At 39.6% G+C, this 10,487-nt stretch overlaps 1 protein-coding gene across 2 annotated transcripts in view; it reads right to left on the bottom strand.

The window, feature by feature from the left end:
• Positions 1 to 1,464: 1,464 nt before the first annotated feature.
• The window catches only part of CDS1 (CDP-diacylglycerol synthase 1), a 33,724-nt gene continuing 24,701 nt past the window's right edge, over positions 1,465 to 10,487 (bottom strand). Inside the window, exons 9-13 of one of the 2 annotated variants that reach the window (XM_062602774.1) lie at positions 9,694 to 9,762; positions 8,733 to 8,885; positions 6,375 to 6,494; positions 4,677 to 4,780; positions 1,465 to 4,079 (exon numbers count right to left, since the gene is read on the bottom strand). In XM_062602774.1, the coding sequence (XP_062458758.1) occupies positions 3,929 to 4,079; positions 4,677 to 4,780; positions 6,375 to 6,494; positions 8,733 to 8,885; positions 9,694 to 9,762 (597 nt within the window). In that variant the 3' untranslated portion in view covers positions 1,465 to 3,928. Of the gene's footprint in view, positions 4,080 to 4,676; positions 4,781 to 5,697; positions 5,806 to 6,374; positions 6,495 to 8,732; positions 8,886 to 9,693; positions 9,763 to 10,487 lie in introns of those variants that run through there. The other variant, XR_009961587.1, reaches the window with a different exon arrangement.

Below are 10,487 nucleotides of genomic sequence, written 5' to 3'. Positions count from 1 at the left end.
CAATGATTAGCCACAGTTAGTTAATATAAGGCACTATTGGGCAATTAGAGCTCTTACTATGTTTTATTTAGAGGTGTGCACTATTCTTGCCAGATAGCACAAGTACCTCATTTCCTGCACTCAAAGGGCAGGCTCCTAACAGCAGAAGTGAAAACCTATCCTCTTGCTGCATGTGGGACTAACTTAAAACTTGAGTCCCACTGAGCCGAGGGCAGCTGGCCTGGTAGCTTTGTATGAGAACAGCAACCACTTAAGGAAGAAAACTGCTGCTAGTGCACCTTGACATAGTCAAGTGCAAGTGAAAAGGTAGCACCTAAATGGGGCTAAGGCTTTGTATCTTCATTTCCCTATGAGAATATGTTGCCTTTTCATACTCGCTTGCAAAGGCTATGTCTGTGCTAATTAAATCCTAATAATACCAGGGTTTCCTCACCTGTTTCTCTGGAGATCAAAATAAAATTTCAAGAGCAAGCATCAGTATTGAGGAGTCAGGGTGTAATATGTATGCAATGAATAAATCATAGTGTCTGTAGTATTCAGCAGTACATCAGTGGTAGACTCGGTGCTAGGCTAACGGTTGGACTCCATGATCTCAAGGGTCTTTTCCAGCCTAAATGATTTTGTGATTCTGTGTTTATGGGTGACACATTACTGCCTGTTTCTGGAATGCTGTCAGATGCAGGACTCAAGTTGAAGTTTATGCAATTTGAAATTGCTAAACCATGGAATTGAATGTCCATTTTCTAATTGAGAAACTATTTATAAGAGAAAGAGCAATTGTACCTTTTGCTACGTGCAGGTTCTGGTACAAGCTGGACAAAGGGGCTCTGTGCAGTGTGGTTTAAGAGTTATGTACAATAACTAAAGTCAACTTTAAAAAGTCACAAATTCCCTCTGTTGCAACTGCACAAACAAGGATTACTTCGGCTGCTGTGCCAGTATCCCTGAAAGCAGCTCCTTCCAATTGCCTCAGCAAACACACTTTGAAAAGGTTTTGTCTGATGAAGGTAAAAATCTCCTGCTTCTGTGCAAGAAACAGTCCAAAACTTTACCTGTCGAGCAGGAGAAAACTCACCAGTAACGTTGCATTTCCTTTCCTCAGAAAAGCATCAGAAAGCAGGCTACAGGAAAGCTCCCTCTGTGCCTTCTGTAGTTTTCTAAAGCCTGAGGAGGTGTACACCACAGACGTGATTTGCTGATGGTGAGTGTTTAACAGATGTTGCAGTCTTTGCTGTAATACAGAAATGAGGTGCACTTGTTACCCAGCTTGTTTGAGGTTGCAGGATGTGAATGGCCTTGAATCCAAGACTTAAAAGGGAATGAACAGTCAGGGGTCACCTAAAGTCTTGAGGGACAAAAAGTAGGGAATTAACAGCAGGCTTTTTGCTTAAGAACATAGCCTTAAGGAGTGACATAAAGGAATATGAATTCTTGTTAAGAAATCTCCACCCACTGTACATGCTGTAGGAAATATTGGACAGGGGGATTTCTGTCCCAGCTTTATTTTTATTACAACACCTGCTTCAATGAAAGATTGAAACAGTCAAACCAAACCAGACATTATATGCTCATACCATTTACAGTATTTACATAATATACATATTTATTTGTTTTTCTGCTCAATGGGTAATTATAGCAACTTGGAACAAGACTGCAAATGGAAAGAGACACCGGTGTAAAAAGTTAAACTTTTCTGTTGCTCATATTGCAGTGCTTGAACTAACAGAAGTAACAAGTGTGGTAAATGCACTTCTTAGTAAGCAAGCATAATTGTCACTATATAGTGACAAGTTCTGCTGAGGTTTATTTACACCAAGCCTCAGCTGGCAGGAAGCTATTGTTCTACCCAGAGAATTAATGAGTGAGTTCACAAGTGATTCCTTCTTCATTTGAACACTGAACAGCAGAATCGCAGTGTTGAACTTTCTCTTGTGCAAATACATAGCAATTAATTTCAAATGCTCTGTTGTATTAAATGCTAAAATATAATTTAACTTCCTTATTATACATGCTATAAAATGACACTAAAAATGTCAAGTTTCCAAAGTAACAATTACCTTTATATATATATTCTCTATATAACTTTTTAAATTTTTATTTCTTTTCAAATACCCAGGATAAAGATATACCAACTTGATATACCAACTCCAGTATGGCTGTGGTTTTTCATAAGCACCTACTAAAGTCCCATTAATAACCAAAGTTTCATCTAAAAGTTAGCTTTCCAGATATGCTACTACAGTTGCCCTCTCATTTTCTTTTCCCTTCTTTTTAAAGCACCTTTCCATATATCCCACACCCAGAAAGGCTGTGCTACCTTTTAATCTCAGGCTATGCTGCCCTTCTGCTGGAAGGACTGAAATTCAGTCCCCTCCAATTAATAAGCCAAGCCATACAGCCACTGATGGACAAGGAGGTGCCTACCATGGCCTAAACACAGAACAGAGTGCACAGTGGTCCCAGACGCATGGTGTTCAAAAAAAGCAGCCTGTGTTTTACAGATGCATCTCTTCACACACCCTAGTGATTTTCTCCATGGTTTTATCCTCAAGTAGCACCAACCGTTTAAAAATTTCATCTTTTCTACCTATACATACATCTTTTAATATTTTTAACATATATGTACACACAGAGACATATGTGGCATCGGTACGTTAACTGCAGGAGAAAAACTTATTTACAATTAATTGGAAAAATTAAGTTTTATCAAGTTACAGTATACCAAAACAAAATTGGCATTTGTGCTTTCTCTTTGTACAGGAGTAATTTCTGTCATTTAAAAAAAGTGTATATTTTTATTTGCATCAAGACATGTCGCACAATGAAAAAATTTAGAAAACAGCTAGCATTGAGAATTACAGACCATCAGCTTTTCTCATATGTCTACAGAATAGCTGCTTTCTATGAAATTCTCCATTCAAACATCTATATGGTTACCCAAGCTTGCTTGAGGATCTTCTTAATAAATAACAACACACAGCATAAGAACCATGTATCCTGTCTTGCACTGTGCACATTCATGAAAGCTTCGGCCTTCACTGAGTAACATGTTAATAAAACAGCACTTAAACTTCACTTACTCAGGACCTCCAAGTGCTTTTAAAAAGAAGGAAATACCCCCATTCTACATGGTAGTTAAGAGGCACAAGGAATAAGGCTTGGACTACTGTCTTCAGACACTGACCAGGCCATGGAAACCAAGGGTTTAAGCTCTAGATGCTCTCCAATCTGTTTCCTGGGTTGGAGAATCCCATTTTCTCAGGTAATCTCCACTCTTGGATGCAGATGCTTGTTTATAATCCATAACATTAACATAAAACCCAGCAGCTCCACACCCCAAACAGCCCACCTATAATTCAGCAAAGGTTCTTAAGCATGAAATAGTTTTGTAAGAAGGTGTTTAATTAAAAACAGGGCTAAGTTTAACTTTCCCAGCGATTTAGTAAATACAGGGAGTCTGACACAGCAGGCTGTAACTACCTCTTTGACCAGGCTAACAAGTATTTTCTGGCCAATTGTCATTTAGCACTGAGCTACATTAAAGTGACCACAGGCCTCATCTGTTTATGTTTCAGTAGCCACAGGAAACCAAGGAAAGTATTGCTAAGATATACAATATTAAATAACTCACTAAAAACTAACAGTGAATTTTCTTTTTTTTAAATACAAAGTCTGTTGGGCTGGGTGCTGAAGGAAGGCTGCTGCCATCCTCTTCAGGAACTAAAATATGCATCATGTGAACTGTTACTTTGCAAGCATTTTATTAGGACTAAGAGATCCTCCGTGTCCTAATAGGAAGTCATAGTGTTCACATTTATTTCAGGAAACATTCACCTCTTCCAGACCACAAACTATTCTCCCTTTAGCTGTTATCTATGTTTGTATTTGCAATGCTTTTCCACAGGCTTCTTGTAAATGGAGGTTTCTTCTAGTCCTCTGTTTTGACAAACTGCACTCTCAGAGATGGCTGCAGGATCCCTTTTTCAATGAGGTGAGATTTCAGGGTTTTATACACACTTAGTTGTTGCTCAGGCTGAAGTATCAACAGCTGCTTCAGTAATTTGCTGGGATTTGGACCCCTGTCAATTAAAAAAAAAAAAAGTATTTTTTTTAAGCAGCCACTCTAAAGAAACTTCTCAACAGCTTTCCATTTTCCTCTTGCTGCACAAGCAATGCCTTCCTATTTTGGGGGACACCAAATTAGGGATTTCTCCCATTCTTCTCATCAGGATGCATGAGCGTTACTGGTAGAGCATCCTCCTAACAGAAACTAAAAGGCATTTCTTGTATTTGCTGCCAAATGGAGATTAAGAAGGCTTATGACAAATAAGATACACTGATTCATCCTTAAACACTGTAATCAACATTTTTCATCAAGAGATCTTTTTTAGTTTATCTTCTAAGAGGCTGCTGCACAAAACTTTCTGGTATTTAGGGTACACAGGTTACCTTTAACAGTAGTCACAGGAACATCAAGGCATAGCTTGAACTTGACATAAATCCTAGGCAGCTACATGCATTTTCTTAATAGTTCTGTATTTTAAGACATTGCATAAATTGGATCTATAAACCTGCAATCTCCGCTACGCTAACAGCGCAGAACATAACTTGTAAGGAACAGCTATGGTACAGCTTCTATGCAAGATTAAGGAGTTAATATTGTAAAAAGCCCTTACCTTATGAAACTGGTGATATAGACATGAACAAAAGTGGCCATCAAGTACTGACAATCAAAGCGATCCATTATCCCACCATGACCAGGGATTGTGTCTGCGAAATCCTTTTGGGTGTGAAGGACGGAGAGGGGAAAAATTAAGATAAAAGTGATGGTCAGCGATTAAAATGAAACACACTAATGATGTTAACATGTACTTGCTACAAGAGAAGCATTAACCTGAGGACTCTTTGCAAGTTGTACTGCCCATTCACATGCTGTTTGTCTCACTGGGTTCTTGGTAACCATAGTTAAAAACTATGTAAATACATTTAACACAATCAAAAACCCCTGTAGAGAAAAAATTGCCACTACTTCAAAATATTTCTCATGCAAACAAATCTCAATACAGTACCTTTGTGTTACCCCATCTTGTCCGTAGAATGGCTTTATCAAACTTCTCTTATATATCCTTTTTATCATTCACACTTGTGAACTTTCTGGGTGAAAAGCCTGACCGTAGACATATAGGGCAACTGCCAGCAAGTTAAACCAGTCCTGTGCCACTGCCATTCCAGCCCCCTAATGCTGGGCAAGCTTGAAGTGTCCAATCTAGCCTACATGCTGCCATCAGTAAAAATTCCACAACATCCCTGTCTTCCCAGCAGTCCCCTGGTCACCACGTTGGGGCTCAGAAATATATATATATTAAAAAAATGAATATCTACTTTTTTATATTCTACTTTAAGTGTTGCTTTCCAGAAGCATTTTTCCCCCTCAGAAGCCCTTCTTCACACAGTCTTTTGCTACCTGGACATACACAGGTATGACAGCACACAAGGCTGTAGCTAGCCAGACAGTGCCAGACAAGTTTCTTGGACCAGTATAAGAAAGAGGGATAAGTACAAGCACATGTATGGGAGTTCAGCACAAACAGAGAGGTTGATATGTGTCTGTGCAAAGCACATGCCAAAACTGGCTGACATAGGGAAAAACAACAAGAACAACAATAAGCAACAGGATGAGAATTACAGCAGTCCTACCAAGACATAAAGAAGGTCAGGAGAAAATCTGGGGCTGCCCTCTTCCCATACTCCTGCTGCCACTTAATATCAGCCAGGGACAACACTGCCACAAGCGACAGCGCACACCTTGCAATAAACAGAGGTTAGCACATCATACCATTTGCCAATACACACTCTTGTTACAAGGCAGCACGGTATTGGCAAAGGCAGCCAAACATCTCATGCTTTGGTGAATCTGACTCATCAGCATCTGCGTACAACGCAAATACTGTTGGTAAAACACAGCCTGCCCCAATCTGAAAGGTAAAACTTTTGTTGGTGCCTCTTGGGCATCTACAGATTGCCTTTCATGTCAAGTGTAATGTCTCACATCTTGCTTGTCTAAACCCCTTCTGCAACATAACTTGGAAGAGTAATTATCAACCAAAATATAAAACCAAATTACTGTCAGATTTCCAACACTAAAGTCACATTCCTAAAACTGTGTATAATCAACATGACACATACATATATCTAATAAAACAAAGTACTACTGCTGATGCTAAAAACCAGCTCAAACGTCATTACACCTTAGTAGAAACACTAGGTACTACAACGAATGATTAAAAGAACCCAAACCCAACCCACTAATTTATCTAATTCAAATTAGAAAAAAACAAACAAAATAAGACTGGCTTACAGGATTCATTACACACCTTGATTTTGAAAGCTCTTTTAAATCCACTGGCAAAGAATCCTCCAAACGGTCCAATTAAGGAGGCAAATGTCGACAGTGCGATGCTGTGCAACTGAAATGGGTACATATTCACCGTTTCCTGCAAGTAAAGTAAATAGCACTGTATTTCAGTATGTTTGGCCATAAGCATTTTAAGCTTAAATATTTTTAAATGGGGCTCTTACAGAACAAATTTCCACAAAGCTCCAGTTTTGCTGACACAAAGTAATACTGTAAAGAAAGGAAAAGTAGACACACTGTAGAAAGTTGCTAAAAGGTCTGCGCATGTGAACAGGATAAAGTATTCAGGGTTGCTACAGCAGTCAACTTTCATAAACAATGCGGTTTTCACCCAATCCCTTAGTTGATCATAAGGAATATAATTCCTTAACAAATGATGCTACTCTAGTCTTTCCTGGCTCTTTTCCAACTCTATTTCCTGTAAACCATGGAGCTTTCCACTAATTCCTAGTATTGCTCTAGTAAGGGGTCTGGTGCTCTCCACCCTCATGCAATTCTTTCAAGATAGATACGAATTTTGCACTGTCCACTGTACATACATACCTTTGTGTACATACAGAAATACTGGGAGATGATATACCCCCATTAATACTTTACGGTTTGCATTTAAACAGATATTGTTCCCCTCACCCTGGTCACAGACTTAAAATTTGTTTGGATCTGTTCAAGTTCTTACAGATATGAGAGACTTCACTGGAAACAGGTACCTGTCTGCCTTCCTGACACAGATCAGAAAAAAGGGTCTTTTGGTTTAAGCATTTTCAAGTCAATGGTAGCAGCTCTAGCCTCTGAGTCAACACTATGTTGGCTACATCCCTGAGAGCAGAACACATCTCTGCTGGCTGGGTCTTGATAAACACCATCTGTGGCTAAAAAACCCTGTTCCTTGTGTTTCCAATTTGAATCACAGCTGGTGAACACCAATTAGCTTCTTGACTACTTTGTGCGGTTATCTTAAGACACCTTTCCTTTCGGCTAAATTAAGTTGGTCAAATAGAAAAGTTTATGAGTTGGAATTAAGTCAATTTTGCTGGGAGAACACAAGGCTTGACATCTTTTGACACCAAGCAAAATGTCTTCCAAACATAACATCTGGTCATATTCCTGAGAGAGAACATCAGGAACTGAGTAACAGAGGGAAAACCAAAGAACAGGATGTAGCCCCCAAAAAAGTAGATTTGATTTGACTCTTTAAAGAGCGCTAATACAAATTCTCTCCTCAAAAGGCTTGCTAGAGCCTGACAAAAGGACTCTAGAAGTGCACGTGGAACTAGTATCTCTTTTTTAAGGTTGATAACTCTCTATTACATTGTCACAGAGCTGGACATTGCTATCTCCTTGACGTTTACTGGACACATTTCTTTCTGCTCAGTCCACATAATGGTTTTGTGCAGAAAAATCCTTATTAAATTTGCAATCAACCCCACAGTCCCTGAAGCAACAGCACATTCACTTGGTATGAAAATACCAGAGCTCCTTCTAGATGTAGCCTTGCTTTTCTGGGTACCAACTGTAGTTATTAATTGCTTTTAGTCTTAGGCTTGGTTGCTACAGTTTCCAGTTTGTGCTTTCGTCTTGTAACCACATCAACTTTCTCCTTCAGTGTTACACCTATGTAACCACAAGTAAAGTCCACTGCCTTCCCTAGTGCTGGGCACTCACTTCACCCTGAGGCAATTCACAGGCAAGGGGAGTGCTACAAACCCACTTGTTCAGCATTTATTGCAGTTACCTCCTCTTTGCCCTAAAGGAAAGATAATGACAGACTGCTCTGTTTCTATTTGGTATTCTGTTCCTGTTTGAGTGCTTCTGGAGCCTGTATGTTCAGAAGCACTGCTTTGTAGGGTAAGATAACTGATGACTTGTTTCCTGACAGGCAAAGATACAACACCTCACTTAAAACAATTTGCAAGCTGGGTGTGAGGAAAAGGGCTGGTGACTATATCACATGGAACAATTACTGGTACTCATTCTTCATTCAGCACAGAAGTAACAACACCACAAAAATTTAAAGGTTGCTCTTCAAAAATAGGCTTGTCTGCAAAATGCCTAAGTGACATCCATTTCCAGCACAAATGGGATACAGGCCACAAGAACACAGGACAGTTTGCTCAGGTGACTCCACCAATGCATTTCAATTCTGCTTGGGTGACCACCTGCCCTGCCTGAGCAACAGAGACGCTTATGCTACCAATCCAGTTCTTACCTTTCAAGTCTTACCAGCATCCTTATGCTTTTGCAGAAGGGTTTAGAGAACTGTTCAAGCTGCCAAGTATACTTTCAATTTTAACCAAAGCCTTGTTTTATTTTTCCTTACCCATCCCAACACAGCCTGAAACAATGGTGGCAAAGGGTACTTCTTAATCTGAAAGAGCTCTGAAGGTTCACACTCTGTCACAAATCTGTTGGTTTCACTGTTATATTCCACGGGGCAGACAAAGTACTGATGTTGAGCCAGAAAATAGGAAAACTGAAAAGCAAAACAAGGATTCTTGAAATAGGCATTTGTTGTTACAGTTAAAAATCATACAGTAATGGATGGCTTTGTCATCACAAGCTGAGGAAACTGAAAATCTTTCTAATAACAAGACGCAGAATGGTCTTGTTAGCCTAAGTTGCAGAATGCCTCAACAAGGCAGACAAATATGGATGTTCCAGATGCTTAGTGATGATTTCCCAACTTGTTTTCCTTCTCGTATTTCTCAGATTCATACCTACTGGGCATTTCTGCATTATAAAATCCCCAAATGTTAGCCACTTATAATTTCTTTGCAGTTCATTTCTCCATTAAAACTCACACTACTGCTTCTACCAAATTTGGCAGTCACAAGTTCTGCTGACCTTGGTGATAAATTCCTCATCCAAACAGTTCCTGTACGCTGTTACAACCTTCTATAGTAGTTCACGTGTAGCTCTACATCAGTGTAAACTACTTCTTAGGAGAAATGTGATTATAAAGTACATAATACAAAAGTACTACTTTACAAATCATAAATAATGCTATCAATAAACTTCAGTTTCAAAATAGGGCTACAACTAAAAACTATTCCAGATACAGTAATAGTAATGGCAAAAAGGGTCAATATAACCCATTCAGGAGGTGTAACCCTTGCCTAGCTAGTTAAGAATTGGCAGAATTCTCTATCCAAACCCCCCATTCCCCCAAACTCTTGAGCTTTCAGCAGTTTCAGATGACCAGATTTGTCAGTAATTTTGCTTCAAGAAAAATACGAAGTTGAAGACTGAACCTATATAATAAAAGTCCTCTGGTTACTTACAACAAATCCAAATACAACTGTGGAAAAGAAGCCTCCAATGAACCCTTCCCAGGTCTTCTTGGGAGACAGCTAGGCACAAAAGAGATAAGAGTTAGCCTCATCAGTTGCACTACTGAACCCTTTTCTACTCTATTTCTGGATCTTGATTGTGAACATTAAAGCTCCTACTTGATTTTAGAAAGGTGAAATAGAGAATGTCAGTTACTGCAGCACAGAACATGGATAAATAGAGGAATATAGCTAGGGCCTGTCCCAGACAAGGAGAGAAAGTGCCACAGTTTGGTGTCACTAGGCAGCTTGATGGAACTGAGATCTCCCTTCCCATCTGCTGCTGCTGTGTGGAGGTTGCTGCCTGCCTCTGGCCACAGAGGACCCTGATTAAACAGGTGGGCTCCTCCAATCAAAAGACTTGGAAACATGCACAAGTGCTATGGCTCTGTTGAGACCCCTGCTAGCAAGGGCACGTTCAGATAGTGACAGAAGCCTGGATGATAGTTAATGCTGGGGACACTTCTCAGGAGACACTAGCTTCCTATGTACAGACTGGCAAACTAATACAGCCAATAACTGTAGGCATAGAGACACCAGTGTAGCAAGCTATTTTCTTCATCAAATTCTATCATGTTTTCAATTTAGGAGCAGTTGAAAATCAGAACCAACTAAATACCCCAAAGTTAACACATGGCAACACCATGAAAATATTCATGGCTTTCTGTAGGGTCTTGCATATACTGTCAGAATAGGAAGATTACTGCTTCTCAGTGCTATGTCAACAAGACCAAAGAAGAAATAGG

This window comes from Pezoporus occidentalis, unplaced genomic scaffold, assembly GCF_034315485.1.
Source record: "Pezoporus occidentalis ecotype Australia unplaced genomic scaffold, CSIRO_AGI_Poc_V1 ctg79, whole genome shotgun sequence".
Taxonomy (NCBI): domain Eukaryota; kingdom Metazoa; phylum Chordata; class Aves; order Psittaciformes; family Psittacidae; genus Pezoporus; species Pezoporus occidentalis.
This window is presented reverse-complemented; position numbering and strand designations above follow the sequence as displayed.